We start from the raw sequence: 15,730 nt of genomic DNA on the forward strand, positions 1-15,730 counted from the left end.
TCATCTGTAACGTACAGGTAATAATACATAACCTGTGAAGTTATTATAAGAATAGTATATTGTAAAATATTTAATAGATAGCACATGGGAAGCATCTTTAATTGTTAATTACTGATTATTAAAATTAAATGGTAGTTCTGGTTTGGAGGAAGAATCAATCTTACAATACATGAACAATGAAGTGTTCTTTAAATTTGCTCAAAGAAATGAGCATAAAAGTGGAAAGATCTATCTTACACACATATATAAATCCACATGCAGATCCTACTCCATTTGCAAATAGGCCAAGTTATCATGCCTAGTAGACAAGATATTAATGGTCTGAGCAAAGGCTGTTGTGGGGATTAACCCCCAAAGTTCTTATTTAAATATTTAATCAAACTGAAACATAAATCAAAACAATTCACCCTCAATTTTAAAATTTTATCTACCTACCTACCTACCTATCTAGGTAAGCCCCAAGCTCAACCTGGCCCTTGAACTCATGTTCCACCAACTGAGCCAGACAGCCATCCTAGTCTCAACAATTTTTAAAAAACAGTGAATGATTAAACTTTTCTTTACATTATCTACTTCTAAATTTTTTCTCTATCTGCTAAGACTGGAAACTACCTAACCCAAATGAGTTTAACGAACAATTAAAAATTAAAATTTCTATATTATCTTCCTACCATTAAATTCAGCTGTAAAAAACACCACCAGAAGTGCCATAATAAGGCAATCTTCAAGTATTAGCGAATACTATTTTTCTAATGGGGCAACAATAAAGTCAACAAAATAAAATTCCTGTATATTTGATATATTTTATTGTCCTCCTGTTTATTTTTTGATACTTTATAAAACATAAAGTAGGTGATCACCCATAGCAGGACAGCAAACAGGCCAGAGGCTAAAGTGCAAAAGTGCTTTGGCAGCATGCCCACTAGTCCCCAAGAACACTGGACAATGGAGAAGTGGTTAGGGTGGTGGGGGAGATCAGCAGCTGTACAGAGGACATCAATGGTGTCCCCCCAGTACCCACAGATATGGGGCACTAGGTGTCAGGTGGAGGAGGAGACTAATATGGTGGCAAGATTGGTTACATTGAGCAAGTAAGTATATTTAGGATAATGACAGCCAAGATTTTCTATACACATACAGGTATTTATGTATGCATGTAAAGCACAGATATATCCTGACTAACTGTGTCTGCTGAGAGAGCATAGAGGCAATGAAAACCCAGGAGCAAAGAACACAATGACCACGCAAGTCTTGGTTTCTGAACACTACTCTGCTAGAAGGAGCCAAGGTACCTTGGAGAAGCGGAAGCTCCAGGTTGAAGCACGGACTAGAAAAGATAAGCCTGGGTCACCTTCTGTGCTAGAGGGTTAGGAGGAGGTCAGAGAATGCCAGGGACACATCAAAATGATATACAAGCCACCTCGAGGGGCCCATAACAGCTAAAACTATGTGAACATCAAAATAAATGAGTAATAAAATAGAATGTACTAAAAAAATGAATAATCCAGAATTCATGTTAATGTAAATAAAGGAGTAAACAAATACATGAGGAGAGAAGGCATTCTCCCTGCAGAATGCCAACTAATAAAAGCAGAATGATAGAGAATTGCTCTTTGGAAACCTTCTGAGGCAGCTGATTCAGGCACAGGAACAGGGTACTAATACTGGAGTACTTTCCCTCCAAATACTAATACATACAAATGGAACCAGTTTGACTTTACAGCAGAGATAGTTATGAGACTGCAACATAATTAGGTAATGGAGGTCAATGTCATCAGGGGTGGAATGGGTCCACAGCAAGTGACTGAAATGATGCAGAGCCAAACACAGGATTATTTCTGTGGCATTCCTGCCAAGACGGCATGGCCCAGCTCTGTTTGTGCTGAAATGTCAGATAGACCCAGGTTAAGGAAGACCAGCACACAAGATAAGGTCTGCATTTTTTAAAATTTTGAGGCCATGATAGGGAGGGAAAAGGTGAAGAATTTTTCCAAAAGAGGAGATTGACAAGTCATAAAAGGAACTATGTGGAACTCTGGATCAGAAAGAAAAGAGACACTGCTGGGAAAGTTGGGGAAATATGAACCCACTACAGTGGTTATGAAAGAGAACACATTTGTTTTAGGGAAATACACAATGGAGTATTTAGGAGTAATGGGGAATCATATGTGCAGCTTGCTCTCAAGTGGTTCAGAAAAAGACTAAAAACTGTGTGCAGGGGAGGAGGGGGGCACACGCGTGTGTCTGTGTGTATTCAGAGGGAGAGATAGAGCAAATGCAGTTAACTGTTAATACTAGGTGAGTCTAGGAGGGGAATATCAGAGTTCTTTGACCTATTTTTGTTTTTTTGTTTAAGTTTGAACCCATTCTTTACTCCTGTACTGACCTATTTTTGCAAGTTGGAAATTATTTTAAAATGATTTAAGAAAATTAAGAAAAGCCTGTTATTTATAGTATAAACAATTTTATAACAAGAATTTACTACTCCATCATTTCCCTATGTTCAATTCTAGGCTTTGTATATAATAAAAGACACAATTTTACATAACTGTAATCATAGTGTAGATATTTTATATTCAGATATGTTAATACAAAGTATTTTTTCATTTTACTACTGAGCCGTTATAAAGATTATTTTTTTTTTTAAAGATTTTATTTATTTGAGGGAGAGAGAGTGTGAGTGAGAGAGCAGAAGAAAAAGGAGCAGTGGAGGCAGAGGGAGAAGCAGGCTCCCCTCTGAGCAGAGAGCCTGATGCAGTGCTTGGTCCCAGGACCCTGGGATCATGACCTGAGCTGAAAGCAGTTGTTTAATGGGACTGAGCCACCCAGGTGGCTCTATAAAGATTATTTTTAAGAGCTCCATTATATCATACATATATAACTAATGGAAACCTGAATGCATAGTTGAAATAGAATTATTATTCTAGAGCTCATAAGACAGTATGTTAATATAATGTCCTCAGATGATAAACATTAGTTAACGATGTTAGGTTCTATTTCCTGCCTTTGAGGAGAGGTGTACAATAACCTTACTCAGTATGAGAATCATAGGTATTAGGCACCTATGCTAATGCTCATTTTCTGTTTTCTGCTACATGGACTATTTTCTCAGTTTAATAACTTATTCTAGAATCAATGTGTTGTTTTAAGACTGAAACAAACAAAGACTGTGAAACAAACCTTTTCCCTATCTGGAAAGCAGGGTTAAACTAATAAGCCTCTGAAATTCCAGCATGTCTCCAAAGTCCCAAAGATTCCTCCACTTGATGTTAGCCCAAAGGCCTAGAAGTGATCCCAAAGACTTCTCAAGTGGCTACTGGAAATAATTTCAAAATGTTCTTTTCATTCTAAAGGGTTATAATTTATCTGGGCATTAAATGATCTAAAGGAAAAAGCCATTCTTTTCTCTCCTTATTTTGAACTCAATTTTACTTGAACTAAGTAAATAGAGGTTCTAAGTTTTAAGAATATGTATGAAATTACCTGAACTATAGAGGAGGAATGTTTTAATTCAAATGAGACTAAATTCAAACTAATTGATATATACACCAATTACATTGTGTTTAAAATAAAGTTACTTTAATTGAAATCTAGAAGCATAGTTTTGTAGGGGTACGGCATGACAATTTTTCTCAACCCTTTACATTTATAACTTACATTGTCTTTCTGTTCTTTCTGGAAAGGAGTACAACCCCAAGACTCAAATCCAGCTTTAGGCTAAGAACTAAGTATGCAGTCTTGGCTTTCTTTTGTTTTTTACTCAGAGTTCTGATTGTTGCTCCTTCCCGCTCAAATATACCCCAGTTTATCTCTGCTCTTTAGACTTCTTTTCAAATACTACTTCCTTCAACAATCTCTTGTGATCTGTGGAGAAAGGTTAGGTTTCTGCTATCATATATATCTGTACTTTTCTCTTACAGTACTTACAAGAGTACTTTGCTAAATATATATGTAACAATTGTCCTAATATTCATCTCCTTTGCTAGAAAGTAAACTCAAAGGGTGTGGGACAGGCAGTTCTTGTACCCCGGTGCCCATCAGCGTAGCTAATACAAGGAAGCACAAAAAGCATTTATTGAATGAATACATGCATGCATGTGTACAAGGACAATACTTTTAAAATTAAAGTGATTTCCTTTTGGATTAATTTTCCAATTACTCCACAAACACACAATGGCAAACAGTGAGAACTGCTTCAAACTTAAACTTTACTCCAATAAACTATATTAAAACTCTAGCACATAAAATTTGCTTCCTCAAGTTGAATCTAACAATCAGCCTGTGAGATAACCAGGGCAGATATACCTGTTTTAGGGATGAAGAAAAGATTCAAGTGGCTAAACTCACCTAATATAAAGAAAGCCTCACCCAGAGTACAATTCTTCAGTCAAGTTTTTTCCTACCCGCCGGCTATCTTCCATGCAGGGCGATGTTTACCCCAAACATATATTTTCCAAAAATGCATTTCAAAACTCCAAAGAGCTAAATCTTTTTTTCTCGGGTAATTAGAAACTCTATTTCAGCGCATTTGCGCTTTAATAAAACTTAAGGTTTTAAAAATGTTAACCCCCAAGAGTTACTCAGCCTTCAACTTGTGACGTCACAGCCACTAAGGAGATTTCATTTTACATTTCCCTTCTCCCGATTTTTAAATGTCCGCTCATTAAAACGAAATAAATCAGCTGCCATTTTTTTTTTCCCCACAAAAGCCTACAAAGTAGATTTTACTCTTTGACTTAATGGCAACCGGCGACCTCTCCGTGAAGCCCAAGATTTTTTTTTTTTTTCCTGAAATATCACCCTGCCCAAGGGTCTTATACTCCGGCCGTGGATCCCAATTCCATGTAGTTTGCAAGGCCTACATTTCTGGGAAATAACCATGTTAGAGATGAAGAGGAACACGATTTTTTACTTACTCTACAAATGCCCTGGAGCAGAGGCAAAGGATTTTATGATCCTCTTCCAGGTCTTCAATGAAGAGAAACATTTCGGCCACGCGGCTCCACTTCTCGCAGCACATTTTACCACCTCAGCGCAGGACGTTCTGCGGGAAGCGGCACGGGACAGGCCTTTCCGGCCTCTGCTCGGTTCCCGGAGACCGAAGGGAGGTCTCGCCGGCGCGCCCAGGGGTACGTCAGGGAACAGGAATGGGCCCGGGGCCCCTCGAACCTGGAGCGGGCAAAGGAGCCGCCACCGGAAGTGGCTCCAGGCGCTCACGGGAAGGGGCGGGGCGATGGGGGTGTCACACTCAACGCGGTCCGTGCTGCAGCGGCAGTTTGTCTTTTTCTTACCAGGTTGCTCCGGGGAGAGACCCGCCGCTGAAATTTCTCCTTTTCCCTCGGTCGCCGAGCCACCGAAGAGCTCCCGCCGCTGTTCGAGGGTGAGGGCGAGCCGCTTCTGCCCCTCCCGCCCGAGGTGTGTCGGTCCTCATCTTGGCTTCCTAGTGCTCCTCCCCTCCGGGCGCACAGCTCCGCGTCAGTCGCGCGGGGCTCGGAGCGGCCAAGGCCGCACGTCTAGTCTCGGTGGGACCGCCCGGGAGTCCCCGGCGGGGGCGGGCGGGCTGGGCTTCCCGCGGCACTCGGTGTAAGCTCGGGCACGGAGTGGCGGGGGCGCGTGATCCTGCCTGGGTCACAACGAGCCTATTCTCTCCGCCGCGCATCCCCCCTCGCGCTCAAAAACCTCGTTTTGTCTCAACTTGGGCGGCGGGGCGAGGTGTCCGAACCTGGGCAGAGGCCTCTGGGCTTGCCCCGTGACCTCTGTTTCCAGGATGCGAATCGAGCCTCCTGGGCTCGCGGGGCCGCAGGAATGAAGTGGTTAAGAAGGCTTCCCGCAGGTCGGGCGCGGAATCCGGGTCTGGTGCTCCCTCGCTACCTGTGTGACCCGGCAAGCGACTTAACCCTTCTGAGCCTCCTTGTGATCATCCGTAGAATCGGAGTGATGAAGAGTCCCTGCTTCCTAGGGCTGCTGGAAGGGCTGAATGAAACTGTGCCTGTCAGACCTCTCATTGCTATTAACAGTTTCCGTGGGTACCTGGTGTGCGCGCGGCGGACGCCGCGTCGGTCCCTGGGGTTTGCCGCGGGTGGAACAGGTCTCTGTAGGTCCTCAGGCGGCGGACGCGGAAGAAAAATGCGTGTGCGCTTAAGGATGCGGAAAACCGGAACGCCACTGCTAGATCCGAACAGGGCAGTTGGCGTTCGGCGTGTGGTAGTCGGTGAGACTGTCCAGGCAGCTTCCTCCAAGAAGCGAGTTCCAGCGCGAAGGTGGCGGGAGCGTTTCCGGACTTGGTTGTGCTGTTAATGCCAAAATAGCATTCTTTAGCGTGTGTAACGACTGAGGTAAAATCCGGGTGTTTAAGGCTTACTATTTAAGGTTTAGTATTTTGGTCGCGTTTTCCATGGGATGGAAATAGAAAATTAATTTTCCAAGTGAAATGTTTACTTCCACACGAACTGCTTATTTCCACATCCGTGCTGCTGTCTTACTTTGGGATCCGGGCTATGCTCATTTGCGTGTCTCAAGAAAGTAGGAGTGCTGCACAGTTACGGACACGCCGGTGTAGACAGGCCGCATCTGGGGCACGAGGAGAGGTGAAGAAAAAAAGCTGGAATAGTAATGATCACAGTGGAGGATTTTAGCTAGAAGTTGAAGGACATTCTGGGTTTAAAAAAAAAAAAAAGCAACAACCCAGAAACAAAACACAAAACCTTGAAAGGTCGTTCATAATAGAAACTAGAGTTTGAAGCTTGAATCTGAAGGGCATTGTTTTAAAGATAAAATGATTAGGTTTCCCAGATATATTTATTTAATTTATATTAGAGGAACTTCTTTTAGTTTGAAGTGGAATGCTTACTCACTAGGGCTGAATCCTAAACCCCTGTTAAACAACTATTAACAATGCAGGAGAGAAAAGGGAAATTAATTTTATTTCAGTGACTATTTAATTTAATCGGCATTTTCAGTGTATCTTCAATGTGGCTTATATACTAAAAGTAAGAAATGGATCTGTTGGCATCCATGGTGCTAAAAGTCCTGATAATGGGTGTTTAAAAATTGTTTAATTTTTGTAAAGCTTTCTAGAAAACAAAAAATCCTCTGTTCTGATGTATTATTTTTCAAAATACTCTTACTTTGAAAATGTATAAGGTCATTTACAGTAAATGTTCCTCACCAGCAATATCAGCATGGTGATATTTTCTTTATATGTGATGCACACGGCTATGTTTAACTGTAGATTTTTTTTTAAATAGGAAATGACCTGGAATTTTGGTAATTAAAATACTGTATCTCCCCCAGAACATCTTTTACAATTATAGTTTTTTTTTTTTTTAAAGATTTTATTTATTTATTTGACAGAGAGAGATCACAGTAGGAGAGAGGAAGGGAAGCAGGCCCCCTGCTGAGCAGAGAGCCCGATGTGGGACTCGATCCCAGGACCCTGAGATCATGACCTGAGCCGAAGGCAGCGGCTTACCCCACTGAGCCACCCAGGCGCCCTACAATTATAGTTTTTAATTGGATTAGAATAGATTGGTAAGGAGTCAAATATAGTCTATGCCAAATTGGAGGGAGAGGAGGGCTAGGCGGAAGTAGAGGGAACAGAGATTGCAATTTTAACATTTTCAGCCTTTCTGTGAGAGAGACACAGACCGAGAGAGAGAGGGGAAGAGAGAGATTAAAGAAAGTGTAATGAAAACCAGAGTAGGAAGTAGGAGAACCGGGTTTTAATTTTGGCCCTTGTTTCTTCACTGAATTAATTTAGTAACTTTGGGCAAGTCAGCTTGGCTTTCTCTTTTTAACTGGTTTCTGCAAAATTAAAAGATTGTGTTCATTGAGTTCTAAAGCCCTGCTCTCACACCATCAAAAGTAAGTATTTTTTCAACTTAAAAGCTTATTATTCAGATTCTTCTGGTAGTTCTTTAGTGACAAACTTTAGGGCACTGTCTTGGTCCACATCTTTTGTCAGAGATTTGAATGAACACAGTTAAGGTCTATCTTTATTTAGCTCGTATTTGTTAGGTGCTTACTATGTGCCAGGCATATTGTTCTAAGTGCTTTACATATGTTTTCTCATATGATTTTGTTTACTAGTGTATCCCCAAGTGTTTAGAATAGTGTCAAGCACAAGTTATTTTCTTAGTAAACATATGTTGAGTAAATGAATTAATAACCCAATGTTTTAAGTCTTATATGAGCCATGCCATGCCCTTTCTTATACACTGTATTCTGTCCCTTCTGGCCTAGTCAAGGACTGCTGCCAACAATTACTCCTCTCCTGCCTCATCTATTTCTTACTCTCCCACTGAGGCATTAGCATTGGTATTAAAGACCATGTTTTCTTTCATCTCAAAACAATAACAAACTTGGCCCACATTCCTCTCTTCCTTTTTGCATCAGCATTCCTATAAAGAGTTGTCCATATTTGCTGTTTCCAATTCATTTCCTCTCACTTTTTCATGAATTTACTCCACCCGACTTTCATCCCCACTGTACAAAATAGTTCTTAATTATCTGGACTTGTCAGTGTCTCTGTGTTGTAAAACCCAATGGTCCATGATAATTTCTTAGACCTCTCTGCATCATTTGAAACCACTGAATAACTCCTTTCTTCTTGGGAACACTTTGTTACTTTGACATGCAGGTTGCCACTCCTGGAAGGGGAATGCTGGTTCCTCATTGTTGTCCCAACTTCTAAAACGTTGAGTGCCCCAGTGTTCAGTTCTGGGGGCTCTTTTTAATTCTATATTTCCTCCCTAGAAGGATCTTTTTTAGTTTCATGGTTTTCATACAATATTTATATTCCCAATTCCCAGATATATTTCTCCAAATTTGATCTTCCTGCTAATCTCTATGACCAGCTGCCTATTTAAGGTCTTCACTTGGATGTCTGCTAGAATCTTTACATGTTTAAAACTGAATTTCTGATCTCTCTTCCAATCCCAGACCTGTTCTTCCTGTAACTCCCTCTTTTCACAAGCAAGCTAATATGATGACGATGCTATCAATGCTTACTTAGGGCTTACATAGTGGAAGGTACTCTTCTAACGTTTTTTAAAAACATATATTCTTGGGGCACCTGGGTGGCTCAGTGATTGAGGCCTCTGGCTTTGGCTCTGGTCATGGTCTTGGAGTCCTGTGATCGGGCCCCATGTGGGGCTCTCAGCATGGCGGGGATCCTACTCTCCCCACCCCTGCCTGCCTCTCTGCCTACTTGTGATCTTTGTCTGTCAAATAAATAAATAAAATCTAAAATGTGTGTGTGTGTGTGTGTGTGTGTGTGTGTATTCTTCACAACAGTTTTACTAGACAGGTACTGCTATTATCCCCACTTTACAGATGGAGAGACTGAGGCAGACTTAATAAGTAACTTGCCTAGGTCATACAATAAGTAACAGAGTCTCCTAGAGTACAGACCCATATTGCCAAAACACTGTAGTCATCCCAGACTTCTCTCTCTCTCTCACTTATATTGTACATCCATTCATCAGCAACTCCTTTGGCTTTATCTTCACAGTATATCCAGAAATTATCATCTCTTACAGACTTTCACTCTGTCACGTTGTCCAAGCCACTTTCATCTCTCATTTCAATTATTGCCTGAACTTCCTATTTGCTTCCTATGCAGTGTATTCTCAATACGGCAGTCATTTAAAACCCAAGTTAGGCAGTCTCACTCTTCTGGTGCCTTCTTCATCTCACTTAAAGTTAAACTAAGCCTACAGAGTTCTACAGTGCTACTCCTCTCTCCATTTCTGACTGCTCTCCCTATCACTCTTCTTCAGCCTTCTTCCTTGTTGCTCCTCAGACCACACCAGTAGACATCCTTTGTATTTACTTTTATTTTAGCCAGGACTTCTCCTCCAAATACCCACATAGTTTGCTTCCTCATTTCCTCAGGTCTCTGCTCAAATGTACCTTTCAAAGAGTCCTTCCCAGGCAACTGTATATAACACAGCAACCCTCCCTCCTACCCTCTTGAGTGATATAGACCTCTATTTTTCTCTTATCCTGCTGTATATTTCTCCATAGCACTTATCATCATCTAATGTAGTATATGTACCACCATATCCTAATTTTATAGATCTTAGCAAGTTGAGTTACAAGTGGGTTACTCAATATCATACAACTAGAATCTGTCATGGGGAGTGACGTGAGTGCTGAAAGGTTATGAAACTAGGGTCTGAGGAGTGATTGAAAGAATTAAGGATTCTGACCAGAAAATGGGATTTCACAGCTCATCATAGCTTTGTTGAAACTTGAGAGTTTGTGTAATGAAAAAGGTTCTATGGTGTAGAACTGGGTGCAGTAGGGAAAAGTTACAGTGAGATAAGTATGTGCAAGATCTGGATGATTTTGAAGATGGAATCGACACCTTTTGAGTTTTCTGTTCCGGAAAGTTTAAATCGAATTCGAGGATGACTATTTTGAAGGAGCTTCTTGTGTGCAGCACCGGGCCACTGTTCATTGACTACTTATGAAGATGTCCCTCTTTGCTGTACTGTGCTTGTTTGATAAGTCAGAGTGTAATTGAGGATAAGAAGTACAGTTCTATTACCAGTTTGAGTGGGGGGTAGTACTAAAGGTTTTAAGATCATAAGATATGGGGGGGTGCCTGGGTGGCTCAGTGGGTTAAGCCTTTGTGGCTCAGGTCATGATCTCAGGGTCCTGGGATCAAGCCCCACATCAGGCTCTCTGCTCAGCAGGTGGCCTGCTTCCCCCTCTCTTTTTGCCTGCCTCTCTGCCTACTTGTGATCTCTCTCTCTTTGTCAAATAAATAAATAAAATCTTTAGGAAAAATAAAATCACAAGATGTTATGATCCTGTTAAAGTCAGAAATGAGACTAGATTATTAGGGCCATTGTATTAAGCAGTAAGGGACAGATCATCAAAATGATTGGTTTTTAGGCCTAGGAAAAGCTCCTTTTAACATATTTGAGAGACTGTCATGTATTTTAATTTATTAACAATATTTAAAATCTCTTTTTCTCTTGAGGTATAATTTAGCATAACATTGACCATTTAAAAATGTACAACTTCACGGTTTTTAGGGTATTCCCCAGGTTGTACAATCATCATTACAATCTAATTCTGGGCCCTTTTCATTATTCCCAAAGACACCTTTGTTAACATTAGTGGCCACTTCTCATTGCCCCTTCCCCCCAGCCCCTGGCAACGACTTACCCTCTTGTCTCTATTGATTAGCCTATTCTGGTTATTTCATATGAATGGACTCATATAGAATGTGGCCTTTAGTGTCTGATTTTTTTAATCTAGTATGTTTTCAAGGTTCATGCCTATTGTAGCATGAACCATTATCTCTTTTTATGGCTGAATAATATTCTACTGTAGGGGTGAGCACATTTTATTGATCTATCCATCAGTTGATGGGCATTTCACTTTTTTGGCCCTTAGGAGTAATTTTGCTATCAACATTCATACATGAATTTCTGTGTGAATGCATGCTTTCAGTTTTCCGGGGTACATACCTAAGAATAGAATTGTTGGGTCATTAGGTAACTCTTTGTTTAGATTTTTGAGGAACTGCGAAACAGATTTTCACCATGGTTGTACATAAGGTTCTAATTTCTCCATATCGCTTACTTTCCATTTTTGTGATTCCAGCCATCCCAGTGGGGGAAGCTCTCATTTTAAAAGTAGTAAGTTTCACTAAGTTTTTGTTGCCTTCTAAATGTTCAAACCCTGATACATTATAAGGGTTCAAGACTTTAGATGGATTGATGAGAATATGATGTACTTAAAGCCCACATCGTTGTACGGTGACAGATGGTAGCCATATTGTGAGCTCAGCATAACGTCTAGAGTTGTCAGATCACTAAGTTCATTGCCTGAAACAAAAATGGCATTGTGTGTCAACTATACTTCAGGGGGAAAAAAAGCCTAGATTGTGAGCTTAATGTGTGTTGTGTTTACCTTCTGTTACCATAGCAGGTGTACAATTTCTCACAAGTAAATGCTTTTGGTTACAAGGAAATTAAGTAAGACTAAATCTTCCATGCCCTGTTAATAAGTCAGTCAGCAAGACAATCTTGGGATAAAGACAACATATAACTGCTCTTGTATATCTGTCTCTCCCTCTCCCTCCATCCCTTTATTTATTTACTCATTTCCTGCCTCATCTATAAAGGGTTTGAGATGATTTTCTTAAAGATTATGTAGCATGGAGGAATGATAAAATATCTCCAAGAATATAATCAGAACCAGGGAAGATAGGAATGAAAGAAGGAAATCTTGTGTAGGACATGATCCTAAGAGCTAATATAATTATACCATTGAATATCATATTTGACTTCGGCTTATTATCTGGGAAAGTTACTAAGAAGAGACCTGGTCAGTTACACATTTTACCTTCAAACTTTTTTTCCAAAGAAGCAAAGGTTTTTATAGCTCTGAAAATTTTTTTCTTTTTTCTCTTTTTTTAATAGCTCTGAATTTTAATTGAAGTCTCAAGTGGTTTTTATATAATGGACATAAATGGTGTGTACAGCTGTCCTCATTAAATCTTTGGTTGCATGAGTATAATTTTTAACTGTGATACACTAGTGTGGGTCTATAATATATGTCACACATTTGTGAATGTGTCTTGATATTTATTTTATGGGAACTCTAGATATTAATGATTATCTTTTTTTAATCATATGTTTTTCCATTTGTATGCTGTTTTCCAGAGCACATACACTGAAACTTGGGACAAGAAATTTACTTAATTTCTGGTAAGTTAAGTGACTGGTTTAGAGATAAGTGACATGAAATAATTGTATGGCTATAGTTTCAGTCATTGAACACTTAAGAGAAATTTTAGTGACTATAAGATAGAAATGACAGTGATAAATTTTTTATTATTGCATAATGCTAAAAGAATAGAGTTTTTTGTTTTTTTTTTTTTTTTTTGGTAAACCTGCTTCTAAAAAACAGTAGCCAAAAATGTATGTCATCATTTCCTAAACAATTGGGTTACTTTTATTGAGTGAAATATTGATGCTTGCTTTTGTGAAGAACAGTTACCTCAACATAACCTGGTTTAAGATAGAAACATTCAGTATGATCCACTTAAGATGTAAGTCAGATTATTAAGATCAGTCTGAAATTTCATTCTTCATCAGGTTTATTTTTCTTTCTCAATTAAAGCTTGTGAGTTATTTCAAAAGCTAAACCTGACATGCTTCATGAACATGCAAATGAAACATTATTTTCACATTGAAGTTTGCAACAAAGTTAACCATAGCAATCTACTCATTTTTGGTATTAAGAAATGACTCTATGTAGTATTTATGTAGACTAAAACATTTAACTTTTCAACTGTGAAAGGAATAACATTGGGTTATTTTTCACTTCTAGTGGCCAAATTAAAGACCTACCATGACAATGAAGAAAGAGACTGCATTTGTCATTTTCACCTAAAGAAAAATGATAAACAAAAATCAAACCTGTGGCACAGGACAAGATTCTATGCCCTATATGACTTGTCTGATTCACATACTTGAAGAATGGTTTGGTGTGGAACAGTTGGAGGACTATTTGAATTTTGCAAACTATCTCTTGTGGGTTTTTACACCACTAATACTTTTAATACTTCCTTACTTTACTATCTTTCTTCTCTATCTTACTATTATTTTCTTACACATTTATAAGAGGAAGAATGTATTAAAAGAAGCCTATTCTCATAATTTATGGGATGGTGCAAGGAAGACAGTGGCAACTCTCTGGGATGGACATGCGGCGGTTTGGCACGGTAAGCAAGATTACTTCGCTGTCTCTGTGTGGCTCTTCATCTGTGTGGCACTGGAGCTATATCATCATCTCATTTTATTGATCAATAGTAAAAAATATAAGGGATATTTACTATTTCATTTTATCTCTTTGCATACATTGTGTATCTACATGTCTTTCTTAAAATTAGTGTTCCCAAACACATTAGTTCCCATTAAACAAAGAACCATACAACAATGTAGGCTCTTACTGTAACCTAAAATATTAAAGTTTATATGTAAGATAACTAAAAGACCAAGAAACTAATTGAAACTGTATAGAAACCTATTTTAAAATACTCAAATTTATGTGTAAGACATCTAAAAGAGTAAGAAACTAATTAAAACTGTATAGAAACCTATAGAAACCTGCTTTAATTATTTAGTATTTAATTCCATTTTGTTCAAAATAAGTGAATTTCCTAGTGTAGATATTTAAAAAATGAATATTAACTAATAATATTAAATATAATTTGTATACCATGGTTTACCCATTTTCTGTTTGATTAATTTCAGAGGTCACATGTCTCTTGAATAAATGAGATAGCAACAAGTTTCTCTCTAGGATATTCATTCTTTATCATTTGAGAAATTGTATTGTTCTATATTTAATGATTGGTTCTGTGGCTACCGTGAAAATTGCCCTCTTGTGGCCTATTATCTCTACCAATTTTTATCTTATTTGTTAGCCATTTTTGCACTAGGACTTATAAAAAAATACAGAGAATTCAGTAGGTGTGTAACAGAGATGTACTTTCTATTTCATTTTGGGCATCAAAGTGGTTTCCCAGAAAGGCACAGAAGCATAGATTTTGAAATAGATACCAGAGGATATATACCACAGCAATACAAGGCTGCTATTAGCAAAGATCACCAGTGACCTGCTTATTAGGCCACTGTGTCATCATTTTAATACTACATGCAGTCTTAGAAGTCTTTTTTTAGTACTTCTTATGCCACCATTGTTGAATGTTTGACATACAGTCTTAAAACTTAGGATAGATTCCGTGTATTATCTCCATTTACAGTTTTCCTGTGAGGAAGTTGAGGAAAAGAGAGATTGTTATTTGCCCAAGGCACACTAGAAAGCTAGGAAGAAAAGTCAGGATACAATCTCAGATATCAAGCTCTAGAGCCTGTGCTGTTATGATCTGTGCTGTGTGGTCAGTTTATTCAGAGAATTCAGGGTCATAGTAGTGGTATTCAGCAGGTTTGCCTTTGATGTACTGAATTTTGAACATTACTCAATACTAATGCTCTTGCTAGTCATTACAACTCATTCCCTTTTATGGTTGTTTTACGTGAGACAAGATGGTCCTTCAGCATATCACCCGTGTCCATCTGCAGAGATTGCATCTTTGTAGGCTGCTTTATTATCCCAAATAGATAATCCCCTATATTTCAGGATTATGTATATCATAAGGAATTTTGAGTTTATTTATATTTCAGGAAACATGATTTAATTTAGGTAACTTCAAGCACTAAGCTTATTTTGAAATAGAATATATAGTTTTGAGGTGTTTTTATCTTTCTGAGATATTTTTAAATATGCATTTATGGCTCAGAAGAACTAAAATATATAGTTCTTAGCCTGTTTTAAATTTTTTTATGGTAACTTGATACTATATTTTATTGGGATAAATGATACTCTCTTATGATTTTTCCTTATTCAGCCATTAAAAAATGAAATCCTGCCATTTACAACAACATAGATGTACCTTGAAGGCATTGTGCTAAGTGAGATAAGACAGAAAAATCCTATATCATTTCACTTATATGTGGCATCTAGAAAAAGGAAAAACCCACCATCATTGAAAAAAGAGGTCAGACTTAATGGTTATCAGAGGCAGAGGATGGGGAAGAGGAATTGGAGGAGGATGGTTAAAGGTATTAACTTCCAGTTACTAGATAAGTTGGTTCTAGGGATGTAATGTACAACATGACTATAGCTAACACTGCTATACAAT

General features: G+C 38.7%; 2 protein-coding genes across 11 annotated transcripts in view; one reads left to right on the top strand and one right to left on the bottom strand.

Moving 5' to 3' along the window:
• TGS1 (trimethylguanosine synthase 1) overlaps window positions 1-5,207 on the bottom strand; it is a 39,525-nt gene extending 34,318 nt beyond the window's left edge. For 2 of the 4 annotated variants that reach the window (XM_004768810.3, XM_045075776.1), the window contains exon 1: window positions 4,917-5,206. In XM_004768810.3, the coding sequence (XP_004768867.1) occupies window positions 4,917-5,020 (104 nt within the window). In that variant the 5' untranslated portion in view covers window positions 5,021-5,206. Of the gene's footprint in view, window positions 1-4,916 lie in introns of all 4 variants that reach the window. The other 2 variants (XM_045075778.1, XM_045075777.1) reach the window with 2 other exon arrangements.
• A 53-nt stretch (window positions 5,208-5,260) lies between these two features.
• The window catches only part of TMEM68 (transmembrane protein 68), a 50,620-nt gene continuing 40,150 nt past the window's right edge, over window positions 5,261-15,730 (top strand). For 2 of the 7 annotated variants that reach the window (XR_006605494.1, XM_045075781.1), the window contains exons 1-3: window positions 5,262-5,415; window positions 12,684-12,728; window positions 13,354-13,747. Coding sequence is in view for 5 of the 7 variants with exons in the window: in XM_045075781.1 (XP_044931716.1) it covers window positions 13,423-13,747 (325 nt within the window). In the remaining 2 variants the exon portion in view is untranslated. Of the gene's footprint in view, window positions 5,416-6,163; window positions 6,336-12,683; window positions 12,729-13,353; window positions 13,748-15,730 lie in introns of those variants that run through there. The other 5 variants (XM_045075779.1, XR_006605493.1, XM_045075782.1 and 2 more) reach the window with 5 other exon arrangements.

The sequence above is a fragment of the Mustela putorius genome, unplaced genomic scaffold, assembly GCF_011764305.1.
Source record: "Mustela putorius furo isolate JIRA1106 unplaced genomic scaffold, ASM1176430v1.1 tig00000151_pilon_pilon_pilon, whole genome shotgun sequence".
Classification (NCBI taxonomy): Eukaryota; Metazoa; Chordata; class Mammalia; order Carnivora; family Mustelidae; genus Mustela; species Mustela putorius.